Here is an 18358-nt window from a genome sequence, read left to right as displayed (position 1 = left end):
ATATGGACCTATTTTCCTTTTTTTCGTATTCCTTCTGGTTGTTTCTCAAAACCGGAAAACGCAGTTTTTTTGAAACACCGTGTGTACATGCAGCTAATGTTTGCGTAGTCTAACATGTACGTTCGGACAGACACTAATAATAGAGCAGCTGCAATACTTATAAAAATTTAAAGGTTTCAGGATCCCAAAGTTTATTAGTTATAAAAATAGAACACTTGTAAATTTACATATTCATATCAATATATACGAATGTACAAAAATGCATTTTTAAATTCAAGCAAAATGAATATATTGTAGGTATCGGTATAGCAAATAGTTAAAACATGAAATTTAAGTAGCAATAGTTATGTATCGCATTATATTATAGACAGCTTTCCGCGGATAAAAAAATTAAAAGTTATTCCAGTTTATTTGAGCCAACTGAGCTGTTGTTGATTTTGTTTTTTTATTCGCGGAAAATTTTTTATAATACGATACGATACATGATTTTTCAGTATAGCTAAGTACCGGTTCTGATCCAGTGGATATTAATCCGGTTTCGAAGCCATACTGCAAATGGTTTTTTACTTCATTATTATATTATGGAAATCTTAAAAAGACGTTTGGCACAAAAAATAAACAATTTTTATATTTTTAATAATGAAAAAAAACACAAGAAAGACTAAATTTGTGCTCTTATTGCATTTATAGTTCATTTTACAGGCCTTTGAGAACTTAGCCTTTAGTTATTACCTTAACAAATATTTTATAATTGACTACAGAAAAAATGTTTAATATAGAAAGAGCACAGCATCCCTGCTTTAACTAATTTACATAAAATGACTATATTTTACATAATTGTAGCACACATAAAATGCACTATTTCCACCTTATTACATTTTAGTGGAATGGTCCACATAACTTTAAGAGGTAAATTACCGGTGGGCAATTACTAAAAGGTATCTAAGAAATTGATAATTTGAATTTAAAATTTTATTTTAAAATTATAGAAACTTTATAAGCAAAAGGGTAGAGACCAACAACTTCGGGATAAAGGCTTGATCAATCAAATATCTTGATTAATATTCTGATCAGCCATGAGCCGACACAGCTGAGGTCAAACTGGTTGTTGGTGCGCCTGTTTGCCAGGGTGTAGTTGTCGTGCCTGTCCATTTCCTCCATTAATAACCTTCGCTCCTCCATCTGCAATAAATGTAGATTTAAAAATTACAACCCTTTGTTGATAATCAGTATTAAATATCAGGAATAAGGTATAACCAACAAGCGAAATTGCTCTAAAATAATATTTGGGGGGCATAAAAAAGGTCGCCAAGTATTGCTCCCCAACGACAGCTGAAAATCTCGTATAGGTTTCGTGATTTTTTTTATGATTAATTTTTGTTGTTATAAGCTGACTAGGTAAATATTATTCTAAAATCCTGATATATAAATCAATGATCCGAAGGGATAAGACAATGAATTTATATAAATCCCCAATAATGATGAACATAAAAACTGGGACAATGATAGTTGCACCAAAATTTATTGAGATAATGAGATAACTTATTGATAAAACTTTCGGTACAAGTATCATTTACAGTTTAATGTGTCCTTTCCCTGGCAGTATACAAATTCAATGACAGTCGATTTTATTCTTTTGAGCTTTATATTAAGCAAAAAAAAATTTAAAAAGTGTTATTTAAAAAAAATTATAGTCGCATCTTTCAAACTAGCTTAGGTCTCGGATTACAAGATGTCTACTGGAGTGGTATCCACCCATTTAATGACAAATTGTTTAGGTATAATTGCCTGTTTTGGGCTGCTAACATTGATTCCAAGTTGAACAGGCTGCCCACTTTTTCTCCATTGATGAATGTTTTGTTTTTTTGGAAATCTGTTGCGCTTGTTGATAGAAACGAACGATCCCTTAAAATAGCAATTTAAGGGGTCTTTCCATGTGAAGTTTCATAAAAATTAATTGATTTCATGCCTTCACCATGATATAATACCAAAAATACACAGCATTGCCCAAAATTAATTTTTACCTTCAAAGGTTTATTTTTGTGCCTTCTTAGCCCAAGAATTCTTGCGTAGGCCTCATCCTAAATAATTAATTGTGATAATAAGACTAGCCATAAAATTGTTTTAAGTGTCACCTTATACCTTAACTGAAAATTTAATTTGGTTACATCAATAATGGAATTTTCATTGCTAATATAATATGCTTATTTCATAAATTTCTTTTTAAAATGTAATTCAATTGGCTAAAATGTTCGATATCTAAGAATATCTTCCCAGGAATCTACAAATGTTATTTTACAGTATCTAACTTTTTGTCAATATTTGAAACTTACATCAAGATGTAAAGATTTATCGTGGTGACTTTTTAATTCCCATTCCTCCAACTCTTTCACCTAAACATTTTTTTTAATATCAAGACTAATGTAAGATTTTTAACATAATTGTGATTGGATAAACTACACTTTTGAATATCAGAAGTTACTGTTTGATGATTGAGAATCAAATCGTTCCCCAACTCTAATTTAAGTACGTTCGGCCAAATACCTTAAACTTAGGTTTTAAACTTAATAAAAATGGAGAAAAAATTGGTGGGGAGGGTTAGTCGCGTATTTTTTTCTCTTGATTGATCAAAACTTTTCAAGATCTTATGTTTTGGTAAGGACAGACATCATACCCCTTTTTAAAAAGGAGAATGATTCCCATGAATAACACAAACAATTAAATGGACTCCCAAACCCCCTTCCCATATTTTTAAGTAGCTAGGCTCAGTAGATAACTAATCTTTGGTCCTATTTCTAGGGGCTCTCCTAACAATCCTATATTTACACAAAATATGCAATTAATATTTTAGTTTTAAGTGAAATTGCCTTAAAAATTGCTTTGAATAAAAATTAAAAAATTTGAAACTTTATTTAAAAATTACCTTAGGGTCATTAGGATCATAACCATGAGCTGTGGCAGGTGGGGGGGATGTCAGCAGGCCTGCGCCTATAGCTCCGGCTGCCGCTACGGCTCCGCCGACAGCCAGCGGCATGCCCAGACTGGCTGTCGAGTCGGCCTTGTCACTCAGTTCACTTTTGGCCTCTTCGACCATAGCCTAAAATAACGAGTAGTTTTATAATAACCTTTTATTGAAATAGCCTTATAATAAAGTAACAGGATCTATTTGTGTGTCTGTCTGTCTGAACCAAAGGATCTCGCTAAACTCTGAACCGATATGGTTCTCCTATACAATGTTGCCTTTTATAGGTCCTGGGAATCTTTAAATTTATTTTTGTGGAGGATACCTCGACCCATCAAGAGAAATCGCCTTTTACATGTATAAATTTCTCAGTCCCGGGCCGATAGAAAAGGATTTGTTTTACTAAAATAAATACAATTATCTATCTAAGACTAAAGTTTTTTACTGCCTGTTTAAAACTATTTCGATGTCGGTCTAAGAGAAATGTCAGAAAACGTGAATTAGTCACCTGAATATCCTCTAGGCTAGAGTCAAGATCAGGATTCTGAATTTCAGAAATTATTTCTTCCACAGATGCATGTGCGGCCTCAACTCCACTAAAAAAAGAAATAATTAAATTGTGTGTTATTTAAATTGTTTTGTTTCTGTTGCATATATTATATTGACATAAAATTTCACTCACGGACGAACATACATTAATTAAAGAGTTGTATCTCTATTGATTGGGAGCGGGTACAGATTTAAACTTGTGTTACCTTTTAAGAGACTTGGGACTAGGAGCCTCATCCGTAGAATTATCAGCTGTTTCATCTTGGTCAACTTCTGCATTGACGCCATCTTTAATTTCAGCGCCATCTTGGTTTGCATCAGCTGATGCGGCTATTACTTCATGCTCCAAAGAATCCGCCTTGATTTCAGGAGCTTCCATTGCATTTTCATTTGTATTTTCATCTTGCATTGATTCAATTGAGGTGTTCACGTCATAAGTTTCATCAATAACCTTAGAGTTATCCTCACTTTCAGCTTCTAGTGGCTCTGATGTAAGACTTGGTTCAAAGTTATCAATTTCTGAATCTTCAGATGTGTTCATCCTTGCTTCTATTTTCAAAATTTCATCCTTGACATTAAAACTGGTTGTGTCAATGGCCGTACTTTCTTCAGAACTTACTGTTGTATTGCTTTCATCTGTTGTAGGTGTAGTGTCAAGATTTTCAGAGGTATCACCTGTATTTTCACTGCTTGGTTCTTCTGCATTTGTATAATCTTGTTCTTGTTCTCCCATGCCGGAAGTTGGACTGCTCCCTTCCCTAAATCATAAAAGTAAGTTTCAAATTTGAAGTAAGTAATTTAAGGTTATGTTTTAAATATGCAATGTAATTTATATTAATTTAGTAACTTTTAGCAGAATATTAAGCTATTCAAAGGCATACTGCTCTGAAAGTTAGCGGCAGACGAGCCTTGATTAAAAAAGTTTATCCCATTTCTATCCATTCCATTCCGCTCACCTTGGAGAAGATTCCGCACTAGCTCCACTCTCTTCCAGAAGTTTCTCCAGCTGTCGCGGTGTCGGCTGAATGTCGTCTTCATCATCACATCTTAAAAAGATAGATTCAAAATGTCACCAAGTCAAATTGATAAAAGATACACTAAGCTATACATATAGTCAGGCTGTCCATGTCTGTAAGTACAAAGTTATTGTGTATGTATGAAATCTTATAATTTTACTTCTTAATTTTTATCGTATAAAAGCCTCATAAAGGGCTTTACTTTAGTAAACAATGCAACTGTCCATTCCTGTTTGTAAGGGGGGGGGGGGGGCACATCTGACACTTTTGCGTAAACAGGGATTATAGGGTTTGTCTTAGGAGTTATAGGATAGGTTATTTGGGGAAAAAGTTTAGTTTTTGGGTGTATTTTCCTTATATTTAAAAAAAATTTTGATAGGTCTCCAGGTTCAGGTGCTGCAGGCTGGAAGGTCACTTCTGGACAGGTATAAATGAAAAAAAAATTTAGTTTGAAGAGTTAGAGATCAACTTATTAAACCAAATATGCATCTTTTGGGATGTTATGAGCATATATGAAGAAAAAATAAAATTCAGCCTCCAGGTTCAGGTCCTGCAGGCCTCCAGGTAAATTCTGGACAGGTAAAAACTGAAAATTTTAAATTTTATAGTTAGAAGAACAAAACTTATTTAACAAAAGTTGCTACTTTATGGATGGTATTAACATATTTGAAGAAAAATTTGAAATCGGGCTCCAGGATCAGGTACTGCAGACTTCCAGGTAAATTCTGGACAGGTAAAAATTGAAAAATTTTAATTTTATAGTTAGAACATAACGTATTTTACAAAAGTTGTTACTTTATGTATGGTATGAACTAATTTGAAGAAAAATTTGAAATCGGGCTCCAGGTTCAGGTACTGCAGGCCTCCAGGTAAATTCTGGACAGGTAAAAACTGAAATTTTTTACTTTTGAAGTTAGAACAAAACTTATTAAACTAAAGTTGCTACTTTATGGATGGTATTAACATATTTGAAGATAAATTTGAAATCGGGCTCCAGGTTCAGGTACTGCAGGCCTCCAGGTGGATCCTGGACAGGTAAAAACTAAAAATTTTTACTTTTTAAGTTAGAGCATAACTTCTTTAGCAAAAGTTGCTACTTTATGGTTAGTATCAACTCATTTAAAGAAAAATCTGAAATCGGGCTCCAGCTTCAGGTACTGCAGGCCTCCAGGTGGATCCTGGATAGGTAAAAACTAAAAATTTTCACTTTTAAAGTTAGAGCATAACTTATTTAACAAAAGTTGCTACTTTTTGGATAGTATTGACCAATTTGAAGATAAATTTGAAATTGGGCTCCAGGATCAGGTACTGCAGGTCTCCAGAGGAATTCTGAACATGTAAAAATTAAAATATTTAACTAAAGAGTTAGAACTATATCTATTTAACTAATACAAAGAAAAATTTAAAATCGGGCTCAAGGTTCAAGTTAAATCCAACCATTTTGTTACATTTTGAATTATATCTGCAAAAAAAATATTAAGCATTGACTAGAATATATATATAAAAAAACGTACTGTCAACAGGTCAGTCACTAAAGGAAGCCTGCAGGAAATAAACTGCTCTAACTGCGGTAAAAATCCAACTAAAATCCAACACAATACCCTCAATTTGATACAAAAAAGTTATTGAAGCTGCAGGCTTCAAATTTGGGGTATTAAGCCTTATTGTGGCAGTCTTTCAGCAATTAGAGCGGCATATTTCCTGCAGACTTTCTTCAACTATCAAGTATAAAAAAAGGGATATGAAAACTTTCTGACAAAATTAACTTAAAAGTAACAAATAAACCAAACAAATTTTGTTAAAATAGACAATTAGAACTAAGAGACAAGTTAGACATCATCTATTCATTGGCAGATTGAATTGCCAATAAAATCACATGTTTCTGCACAAACTTCTCATCAATCTCATGAGGAGCATGAGCATCGTCGTTGAGAAAAAATCTGTCGCCAATCTTTTGCACACAAACATTGTGCCCAAGATTATTTGAATGAAGACTAGAAAAATCTTTTTTTTTTACATTCAATTCAAGTTAAATGGGACAAATATTCTAATATTTACTTACCAATGAAAGACAGACTCTACAACCATTATATAAAAAAAATAGATTTAATGTTTAATAGGTATAGTTCTAACTCTTTAGTTAAATATTTTAATTTTTACATGTCCAGAATTCCCCTGGAGACCTGCAGTACCTGATCCTGGAGCCCAATTTCAAATTTATCTTCAAATTGGTCAATACTATCCATAAAGAAGCAACTTTTGTTCAATAAGTTTTGATCTAACTTCAATAGTAAAAAATTTCAGTTTTTACCTGTCCAGAATTTACCTGGAGGCCTGCAGTACCTGTACCTGGAGCCCGATTTCAAATTTTTCTTCAAATTGGTTAATACTATCCATAAAGTAGCAACTTTTGTTAAATAAGTTATGCTCTAACTTTAAAAGTGAAAATTTTTAGTTTTTACCTGTCCAGGATCCAACTGGAGGCTGATTTTTATTTTTTCTTCATATATGCTCATAACATCCCAAAAGATGCATATTTGGTTTAATAACCTGGAGCCCGATTTCAAATTTTTCTTCAAATTAGTTCATACCATACATAAAGTAGCAACTTTTGTAAAATAAGTTTTGTTTTAACTATAAAATTAAAATTTTTCAATTTTTACCTGTCCAGAATTTACCTGGAAGCCTGCAGTACCTGAACCTGGAGCACGATTTCAAATTTTTCTTTAAATTAGTTCATACTATCCATAAAGTAGCAACTTTTGTTAAATAAGTTTTGTTCTAACTTCAAAAGTAAAAAAATTCAGTTTTTACCTGTCCAGAATTTACCTGGAGGCCTGCAGTACCTGTACCTGGAGCCCGATTTCAAATTTTTCTTCAAATTAGTTCACACCATCCATAAAGTAGCAACTTTTGTAAAATAAGTTTTCTTCTAACTATAAAATTTAAAATTTTCAGTTTTTACCTGTCCAGAATTCACCTGGAGGCTGATTTTTATTTTTTCTTCATATATGCTCATAACATCCCAAAAGATGCATATTTGGTTTAATAAGTTGATCTCTAACTCTTCAAACTAATTTTTTTTTCATTTATACCTGTCCAGAAGTGACCTTCCAGCCTGCAGCACCTGAACCTGGAGACCTATCAAAATTTTTTTTAAATATAAGGAAAATACACTCAAAAACTAAACTTTTTCCCGATATAACCTATCCTATAACTCCTAAGACAAAGCCTATAATCCCTGTTTACGCAAAAGTGTCAGATGTGCCCCCCCCCCCTTGTATTTTTTTTTGCATCCAGGAAATACTTTGCAAGTAATGATATGTATTCATTAAAACTATTTTTACCTGTCATCAGGAAGGACAAGCTCTGATTCTGGTCTGCTGGCAAAAGGGGTGTTCTCACTGGTGGTTGTCTCTAGGCCAGAGTCAACCTAGGATACATAGATAGATAGACTTATGTTAATTATATTAAGGTAGCTGCTGGCAAAGGGGGTATTCTCACTGGTGGTTGTCTCTAGGCCAGAGTCAACCTAGGATACATAGATAGATAGATAAATAGATGCAGAAAGAGATATATACATATACCAGAGTCAAACTAGGATAAAACATATATACAACCACAAACCAGATGATATTTATATTAAAGGAAACCTGCAGGAAATACACAGCTTTAACTGCTAAAAGACTGCCACAATTAGACCCAATCCTCTAAATTTGCTAGCTTCAATAAACAAAAAGTAATAGGCATTTTAAAATGACTTTATAATGAGTTAAAAATCTCCCTTTTATAAAATTCTCATATAAGTAGTAGGTTAGATAGATAGATAAATAGAGGCATGGATAGATAGATTGTTGCTTAGGTTTGGATAGGTAAATTAAATGATATTTAGAAAGTTCAAATTTTTAAGAATACCTTCCCAAATCGTAATTATAAGATTAATAATTATTCCCCATTAATATTTTTTTTTAAATATTTACCTCAGGAGAAGTAAAATCTGCAGAATCTAGAGTTCTTTCTTCCTTGGGGTCACTAGTCTCAGAAGAGTAGACAGCCTGCAATGGACGGGACTTAATTTTGAGTATTTTTTGTGATTTATTGAGTAGCTCATAATTCCCTTTTTAGCTATCTGCAGGTTTATAAAATCTACAGCCGCAGCAGCAAAAACGGCAGCTGAAAATATCACTGCTATTTCAAAAAATCGACGTTTTTTTTTCATCTAAAGTCAATTTAATGTGTTATCCCTCCAAACTTAATACAAGCCGCAGCTGTTTTCAGCCGCCAAATTTTAACTAAGCCCTAAGCAGCGTTTTGTTTAACAGGCAGAAGTAAATCAGCACAGCTTCCGAGTTCTGCTTAGCACAAGACTTTCAGTTATAACAGAGAATATTGTTCACCAAAAGAATGCAGAGAGACAATGGGCTGTTTATTTCAAAAGTCCCCAAAGTTCTTATTAGTTGGCTTAACAACTTTGGGGACTTTAGTGAATTTGTATTGGTTGGTTAATTAAGTTGAGTGTTGAAAAGTTTCAACCACTAATTCTAATCTGAAATTTTGTGTATTATCGTTGAGGATTATCGGCCATTGTCTTATCCCTTTTGATCCATGAAAATTAAGTGACATTCCTGGGACGATGTTGTAGTTAAAAATGATTCTGTTGTTGAAAATGTTGAACTGGAAGACTGGACATGCCGACTTTCAATCTAAAATATTTGGATGATAAAAAAACAAGTCACATAAACATTAGAGTAAAACAATAGAGGGAAAAAGGGGTTAACTAAATGTGAGTCCAAAGACCTTGGACCCTTTGCCGACTCTCAATTAGGTCTTTGAATATCAGCAAATAGCTTCGTAAATATTAAACAGCCAAGTCGCTAAAAACAAACAATTTGCTAGCAGACAAAAATGTTTACAAGACTGGGGCCAGATAGTTGTCTTGGTTATACATAAACACTTATACATTTATTAATATACAATACAACTAGGGTAGTTAAATCTTAGGTTTAGTTATCTCTTTAGTAGTTAGATCCTATTTTACTATTTTTGTTTTCACCTCTCAGTATTACCTAGCTAAACCCGTCCTTCACATCTTTAACATTACATCTTGAATTATGATTTTCTTAACATTTACTGTTATCTATGGACATTATTGTCCTTGTGATGTAAATTTTCATATTTTCAATCGAACTAAAAAATAAGTGGTGTGAGGGAAAAAAATGTAAAAATTAAGAAAACTGAAAACATTTTTTCCATTTCCCCACCCTCCTTGGTTAAAAAACCAAAAAAAAATGTGTGGTAGGAGGGATAAAATAAATAAAATATAGAGTTCTTTAAATATTTTTCCATTTTCCCCCCTTCTTGGTGAGAAAAAACTAGCGGGAAAAAAAATATAAAAATTTGTAGCAGGGAAAAAAAAATAAATCTTTTGCAGAATATACACCCCTGCTCTTATATAAATGTTTTTTTATTTCTATAAGGCTAAAAGTGTTTAAAAAGATACTGAATAGTCTACCTTTTGATAAGTGATGTCATGAGCCACCTCTTCCAGCTGTTCAATATCGTCATCTGTATCATTACCATTACCATTGAGATCACCATTTGTACTCTCCTTAAATGACAATATCATCAACTATTATTTTTAGTTTTCAAAATTGAAATATTGATTGATTCTTAATTATTTACCAAATAAAAATAATCTTTTATATTCTTTTTTAAGTAGCACAGTTACTCTAAATTATTTAAATTACCTACTAACTATAAAAATTGTCTTTTTAAAAAGCTTAGGTTAGTTTCCCCAAGTGTCAAGTCGAGCGCAGAAACTCTTCCCTTTTTTAATTGAATTGAAATAAAGGAGGAGGTTTTTTTATTAGTTATTACTTCAGGTAAAATTAGTACAGGTATAAATACTACCCCTCCACCATTTTTAAATTAAAAATAAGAACGGGGGGGGGGGGGGTTCAGCTCTAGATATGAACTTTGAGAGAAAAACACCAACTTTTACTGTATAACTGATAACTGTTATTTTCCATCAAATCATAAACTGCAGTCTCTGGAATTTAAAAGCTTACCATATTAACTTTGGAGGGTATGGACACGTCTGTTTCATCCACGTTCATATTTGACTCTATTCCAGCAGATATCTGACGATCAAAATCAACAGAGGAACTCTGAAATTTAAACAAATTATTAAGATCTTGTCTGTTCTATAAGATTTCTGAAACGGATTGACAAATGAAAAAGGTTATATTAATGGTGCTTTTTAGATGTCATTTACTTTTTTTTATCTGCGAAGCTACTCTAAAAGTAATATATTCTCTTTCAAAAGGGGTTACGCCTTAGTTTGATAAGTACATATCTCCCTTGTACTCGAAAAATACGTATGGAAACACATGCTTGGAGCAATGATTCATTTGATATTTATCTCTTACTTTAAATAAGATTATTTATAGCAATATTTTAAGAAAAAAACTTTTTCCGATTTTTTATAAGTTAGGTTCAGCAGGATAATAGCTCCCCGTTGGGACTGGGAAAAACTTCTTTACCTGTGGTTCGTATGCACCAGGCATTTCTTCACCAGATTTTTCAACATCCATGCCTTCTTTAAAACATACATACAGTCAAATTATAGAGAAATTTTGCTTGAAAATATTAAATTTTTGTCAAGTGCTTTGTTTGAATTATAGTATATTAAAACTGATAAAACAATTATGCCTTAACTTTATTTCTTCTTAAAATTATGAACAGTCTTCACTAAAACAAACTGTATTTTTATCTAATATTAAAAATGTTTACCTAATCTATCTAGAGTGAGGCATGATTCACTTTCAAGACTTAAAAGTGTTCGATTTTGTCCACTTCGACCTAGAAAATTAATATTTTATTAATTTAACAAAAAAGTCCTTTGTTGGCAAAAACTGTAAGAATTAATAATAGATCAAACCCTATACATTTTTTTGGCTAACACTGTAGACAGACTAGATAAGGCTTAGAAAACCCTAACTCTTTGGCCAACCTAAGAAATTTGATAGGATTTAGCCTAATATTTTTAAAGGTTTAATTGAAGAACATAATTGTAAAACATACATAGAGAGCAACTTACCTAGTTCGTTGGTATCCGAATGCCTTCTTGATGACTTAGTTAGATCCTCCCACTCCAAATTAGATAATCGATTTGATGAATTTAGCTCAGATAGGCGAGATCGTATATCAGTCAATTCCTAAAACAACGAGGATAGTCATTTATCGCATCGTATTATAAACAGTTTCGCGGATATAAAAATGTACAATTATGAGAGTAAAACCAGTTTTGTTAGCCCCAAGAGGCCAAAAGCATGGGCAAACAAAAGTGGTTTTAATATTATGATTGGACATTTTTATATTCGTAGAAAACTAGATTCATATAATCAGGGTGCCGGAGCCGTATAATTTTGATGCGGCTCCGGCTCCGCGGAGCCGTATTTGGAAATACGGCTCCCGGCTCCGGCTCCAGCTCCGGCTCCGGCTCCTACCTTAAAATTAATATATAAATTTTTTTTCATTATTGAATTTGATAAAATAAAATAAATAATATAAAATATTTTGCTTTTATTTGATTAAAGCTATATAAAAGTAGAAGGATGTGTGTCTATTTGTTAAGTAACAATAGTTTTTCAGTTTATTATATGGAAATAGACCGTTGCCAAATTATAATATTACTTTAAAAAATCATTTTTAGCTAGTCCGGAGCCGGAGCCGTATTTAACGAAAAATACGGCTCCGGATCCGGCTCCGGCTCCACCAAAAATGTTGCTGCTCCCGGCTCCGGCTCCAGAACACTGCATATAATAATAAACAATAAAAAACAGGTTCTAATCAAGCGGATATTAATCGGTTTTGAAGCCATGCTGGAAAATTATAAACATAAAAATCAAAGCAAATGTTTGTCAATGATCAATTAACCGAAAAAATTCCTTTATCCATTTGGTTAATTAAAAAGAAAATTATGAGTATATTGGGTTAGGTTAGGTTAAGTACTGGTTAGGAATGCCAGTGCCCCGCATGAGCTAGAAACACGTTTTCTCCTTTTAAATTAAAATCATAAGGGAACGGCGGCTAGATTGGTTTACTTTTAAGAAAAGTGATGAGGGAATGAGTGGAAGTAACTTTTCTGTTTTATTTTGATGATGAAAATAGACAAACCCCCAACAAAAGGACAAACAGACGCAGAACTAACAAAGTAGCGTCGCTACTTATAAGTTTTACTAACCTGTTCATAATTTCTCTGGCTATGATTTTGTTCTCTGAGTATATCCACCTGATCTTTCAAACATTCAACCTCTTGTGCTAGGCCAGCCTGAAATAAAGGATATATTTTATTTGACAATAATACACGACATAAATCCAGGGATCTAAAGGGATAAGACAATGGCCAATAAATTGATGTACAACACCAATGATGATACACAAAATTATACCTTCTGTAGATTACAATTAGTTCTTGAAACGTTTGGACACTCATCTTATTAAACCAAATTCAATAAAAAGTCCCCAAAGTTGTTAAGCTAACGAATAAGAAAACACAATTATAAGACTTTTGGAACTAGTATAATAAACAGCCCAATGTTCCCTCCCTCACTCCCTGCATAAATCGCTGATTTATAACTATTTGTTTATTTCCAATTAGAGTAGGGAATATGCAGTTATACAAATCCGCAACCTTTTTTTCTCCCAAATATATGACATTACAAGAATACAAGATGTATGTAAATAAGGGTTATAGGTAGAGCAATAGACATTAAATCATTCTCATAGCTGAAACTCTAATTATCATCTAGTAGATATATACATAAAGAGACAAAAAAATGGTTCACAATAATTTATGAATCATTATTTTATAGTAAGATAAAAATGCAAAATCGAAAAAAAATCTGATTTTATTGGCTGACTTTAAAAGTACAATCTAAATGCATTCTTATATATATTTGACATGTCTTACATAATAACCAAAACAAAAATTAATCTTTACTTTCCATAAAATCTTGTTCCAAATTTTTGATGTCATTAATTTTAAAAAGCAACATAATATAAGTAGTAAAACTAGATAATATCAGAAGCTACAATCATATTTTAATAATCTCTTTAATTGATATTATATCGTATGAATCATTTCTGTAAATTTATAAGGTTGCTTTCCCAAAAAGTCCCTTTTAAGCTCAAGGCCCCCCCCCCCAAAAAAAAAAAATATATTTTACATTGAAGGGGGATCTTTTGCCTAACCCCTGCGGGAGGTCTAACTAAACCTGGCCTTTATAACTACCCCCTCCCTTTTATACTAAAATTAATTAAAAGAAGAGGGGGATTTTTTACACTCCCCATAACAACAGTAAACAGTAACAAGCAGTTTTCACTCCACAGGGGGAGCATAGGCCGCTGACAATTCGTCAGTGTTTCTGTAACAATGTGGCTTTTTTATGGATTTGAGATAGGGTTGTCAGCCCTAAGCCCTATGATTGCAGTATAAAGCGCCCATATGCCCATCAGACAACCAACCCTTTGATTGCACGGCCTTTGTATGAGAAGTCCTAAAAGTGCATTGTAGTGAGTTGCGCCTGTTTTTGGGCAAAGACATTCCCCATATTCTAACAATTTATGTCGCGCACCTGACATAGCAGCAGTAGGGACTATTTTTAACGTCTTTAGTTATGACGCGGTGTCGGACCGAGATTCGAACTATCACCTTCCCGACGACGAGCGGATGCGTTACGTGTTCCCCTACCACAAGCCTAATAGTAATAATTTGGCAGAATTCGTAAAATTATTAGAAAAAAACGCGCAACTAATTATAAAAGCACAAAAAACTTTTCATTTAACCTAATATATTCAATTAATCATTGTGTATAAAACTGAATCTTAATTTATATAAATAATTTAAGGAAAAAAACATTACGTAACTTTGCATTATGTTTTTTCTTTCTTTTTGGTCAGCCATTTTAGAGTAGCGAAGCTGTTCTAAAAATAAGCCTCTAATAAATATTTTTCCAGAATCAATTCGAAACCGATTAAAATCCGGTGGATTAGAACCGGTTCTCAATCACACTGAATAATTATGTATAACACTATATTATCTCTAGTTTTCTACAAATATAAAAATGTACTATCATAAAATTAAAAGGTTATCTCTTATCTCTTTATAACTAAGCTTCGCTATACTTGATAAAATCATTCTTGTTTAAAAGAAAAGAAAAATCATGTTTGGTAAACAATAGAACTTTTTTTATTCAAAGCATTTTTTGGTTGAAGTACATTTTTCTCATGTCAAAATAAAGTAGTCGCATAAACAAGGACGTCTAAGCTTTTTTAAGGGGGGAGGTGGTATCTCAACCCCCCCCCCCCCCCCATTTGATTGAGCAACTTTACATGATATATCAATAATCATTTCTTTAAAGGGTTTAAATGTTAAAATTTTATATTTTTATCCAGAGCTGATTTAACATGAAATGAAATTACAATAAGACATATTTATTAGAATGTAAAGTTGATGTTGTACATCTAATCTAAGCATATACATCAATGTGGTTTTAAATTTAAATGTTTAAATGACCAGGGATAAAGGTGCAGTTTTTGTTCTTTATGAATTTCTCAACATTTTATCCTCTTTATAGGATCAGTAATTTAAAGAATGGTTTGTAAATTATTATTGAATATAAGTGAATATTATGACAGGGGATACATTTTCGTTAATTTAGGTTTCTTTCATGGACCTCACTTATTGGTCAGTTCGTTCATCCAGTAGAGGAGTGGGAGTCGTTATATAGCCATCTACAATTTTTACTTTAATAGAGTACAAGATAATCTAGTGTAAGATCCAAGTAATATTAAATTTGTTGGTTTGTTACTTTGTCTAATGGCAAAATATATGTGAAATATTTCGTGGCATTAAATCTAAAACTATTTTTGAGAACCAACCCTCTGTAGATGCTTTTTTGTTAATTTGATTATCCCTTTTTCCGCGCCTAATGCCACACCCATGTATTTTTATGTTGTCTGGGTTTTTACAGCCCCATTTTTAGTGGCGAAGCTAACATATAATACGTTAGTATGTCCCAAAGTCTTATAAAGCAGAAATATACTTTATTTATTACGCAGCTCCTTATTTCTATTTGTTTACTCTGATTTTTTGGATCAGGAAAGCTTTAACTTTATCAATAGTATGTTAGCATCTAGAAATCTCTTTGATTCTAGTGGTGGAATAGTTGTTCTTGTCAAGCTTATATAATAAAAGAAGATTTAAACAACTATCTTTAATAAAAAAGTATTTTTTTAAATAAAGCAGCATTACTAAAAATATGTTATTTAAAATACAAAAAAAACATATTTTGACAAATTAAGAAATAAGCTAGCAAATTAAACAATTACAAAAAACCTTTAAAATTCAATTTTTTCCTGTGAAATATTATTAAAAACTCCCCCCAAAATGTCGAAACTAAAATAATCATGTCTAAACGATTTTCATCTCTTGTAATTCTTTAGGTGTTGAAAAGAATTGAAGATTTGTATAAGCCAAGTTTAAAGCTTAAGTTAGTGATAGCTTTTTAGAATGTACTTTACAATAACAAGAATTACTCCATCCAAAAAACGTAACATCAAATAAAAAAAAACCAAATGTCATTATGATTTAAATAATCAAAAGTTTTAAATTGATCGGACGGACATTTTATGTCCAAAATATACTAATGATATTATAGTTAAGTATACTGAATGTGTAAATTATTAAATAGCCTTGCTTTTTAATCACCTAGTGGCAAAAAAATCCAATATTTTGATTGACACATAAAATAAAATATTTTCCTCATAATATGATTAAGGTATGATTTCAAATCCGCATTTGTATCACATTATAATAGTTATTTATCGTATTGTATCTTAAACAGCTTTCCGCGGATATGAATTTTTTTGTTAGCCCCCAGATGCCAAAGGCAATGGCTAATTAGAAACATTATGCGGATGTAATATTTTTGCAGAATTGAATGCACTCCTATGATTGACTGCAATATTTATTAGTTGTTAATGGATGTAGAAAATACGTGGATATTATGACAGGGGGAAAATTGTCGTCTAGTTAGGTTGCTTACATTCAGTAGGAGGGGAGGGGATGGGGTAAAGGGGGTATTTGGGGGAATCATTATAAAAGCCCGCTCCAAGTTTCACTTTATGATAGCACATGAAAATCTGGTGTAAGATCCAATTAATAATATATCCATTTGGCTGTTACATAATTTCATTTTTAAAGCGAGCCTTCACTTAAAGGGTTCCATGTACGTGAGTGTGCCTATGTAGGCATCGATAGCTACATGTTTAGTCAGAAACTTTTTATTATTGCCTTGAAAAATTTAAGGGCTTTAAAGCGGACAAATTAATCCTATAAACCTTTAAAAACACCCCTCCATACTCCACAAACCAAAGCTTCCTGTACATTTAAAGGCAATGAAATTTAACTATAGGTATTGATAAGCTACATACAAAAGTTTAAAGGCCTGTTAGCTCTAACAAAGATTTTAAAAACACTTTAAATATATTCACGACACTGGGAGATTTTTTTGATGTATTATGATGAATTTCAGTTTTATTTTGGAATTTTTAATTTGTTCTCTGCTTAAACTTTACACACAGAAACAGGGATTTGTCAATGAAATAATAATAAACCAAAAAAAAAATTGTTAAAAAGTTATAAAACCATTTATTCATAATGAACAAATTGACATTGTTTTAAAGTTCGAGGGGCGAATTTTAGATGAAAAATCAACTAAGACTTTCTATCAAAACAATACATTTTCTTTATTTTAATACAAACTTTTTTTGTATGTATAATAGCAATGTGGGAAGCTTAATTTACCGTCCAATGTCCTATCAATGTAAATATGGGTGTAATTTCAGTCTTAAGATTAACAATGTACTTGGTTCATGTAATCTTAATTACATCAGACTATTCTTTCAAACAAGGAAGCAGTTTTTGTGCTGTTTTACTACCAAGACGAGGATAAATTCATTTTTAAAATGTGACATGAACTGTAGATTACAATAATTGGTTGAAAAATTTTAACAATTTTTATCAAGCTTTAATAAAAAATCTAAATTTTAAAAGCCAACTAATGAGGAAGGTATTAATGAAACATTGGGTATCAGTTTGATTTATTGTGGAAGGTCACCTCCCTCCCTTGTGGCAATACAACAATCCTAATTCCATGAAATAGTTTAGATGTAAACCGAGCACCCCCATTAAAAAAGTTAAAATTAAATTTGGTTTAAAATTTTTGTTAGGTGGAGAGTCGGAGACTTGCTGATTGACTAAGCAAATGTGTTGCATAGTAGCTCTGATTCTTATACAGTGAATCAAATTTTAGACTCGCATTAATAAACAATCAAATGGGATGAACGGTTGATTCAGTGTCCGATTTTGTACAGTTTATACTTTCTACCTTTTTTCTTAAGCTTTACAAAAAAAAGTTAAAACAAAATATTATTCGACTTGTTTTTATAAGTGTTCTATTGGTTATTTACCCTTACATATTTTAAACGGACATACATTCTCAGAATACTGGGTTTTTCTCATTTTAAAGGGGCGTTACTAGATTTTTCATTCAATGGTAGGCGAGAGAAATATAAGACATATTTGTATCAAAATGTCCACTAAGGTCATGGAGGGAGGGAGGGGAAATTGCGCTGTTTATTACAATAGTTCCCGAAATTTTATAAAACGTTTCCTTATTCGTTGCCTCAACAACTTTGGGGACTTTTATTGAGTTTGGATTGGTTGGTTCATCAAGTTGGGTGTCCAAACGTTTCAATCACTAAT

The 18358-nt window shown here is 32.2% G+C and overlaps 1 protein-coding gene across 6 annotated transcripts in view; it reads right to left on the bottom strand.

The window, feature by feature from the left end:
• Positions 1-174: 174 nt before the first annotated feature.
• Positions 175-18358, bottom strand: part of LOC145329663 (uncharacterized) — a 109631-nt gene continuing 91447 nt past the window's right edge. For 2 of the 6 annotated variants that reach the window (XM_080174006.1, XM_080174008.1), the window contains 17 exons: positions 12773-12859; positions 11627-11744; positions 11320-11388; positions 11070-11125; positions 10596-10694; positions 10040-10135; positions 9156-9230; positions 8508-8585; positions 7875-7960; positions 4468-4557; positions 3718-4269; positions 3471-3558; positions 2924-3097; positions 2334-2393; positions 2025-2081; positions 1789-1905; positions 175-1182 (listed from right to left, as the gene is read on the bottom strand). In XM_080174006.1, coding sequence (XP_080030132.1) covers positions 1042-1182; positions 1789-1905; positions 2025-2081; positions 2334-2393; positions 2924-3097; positions 3471-3558; positions 3718-4269; positions 4468-4557; positions 7875-7960; positions 8508-8585; positions 9156-9230; positions 10040-10135; positions 10596-10694; positions 11070-11125; positions 11320-11388; positions 11627-11744; positions 12773-12859 — 2043 coding nt within the window. In that variant the 3' untranslated portion in view covers positions 175-1041. The remainder of the gene's footprint in view (positions 1183-1788; positions 1906-2024; positions 2082-2333; positions 2394-2923; positions 3098-3470; positions 3559-3717; positions 4270-4467; positions 4558-7874; positions 7961-8507; positions 8586-9155; positions 9231-10039; positions 10136-10595; positions 10695-11069; positions 11126-11319; positions 11389-11626; positions 11745-12772; positions 12860-18358) is intronic. The other 4 variants (XM_080174007.1, XM_080174010.1, XM_080174009.1 and 1 more) reach the window with 4 other exon arrangements.

Source organism: Acartia tonsa, chromosome 10, assembly GCF_053477335.1.
Source record: "Acartia tonsa isolate MP-2025a chromosome 10, ASM5347733v1, whole genome shotgun sequence".
Classification (NCBI taxonomy): domain Eukaryota; kingdom Metazoa; phylum Arthropoda; class Copepoda; order Calanoida; family Acartiidae; genus Acartia; species Acartia tonsa.
Note: the sequence above shows the minus strand (reverse complement) of the source record. Positions and strands in the feature narration are given on the sequence as shown.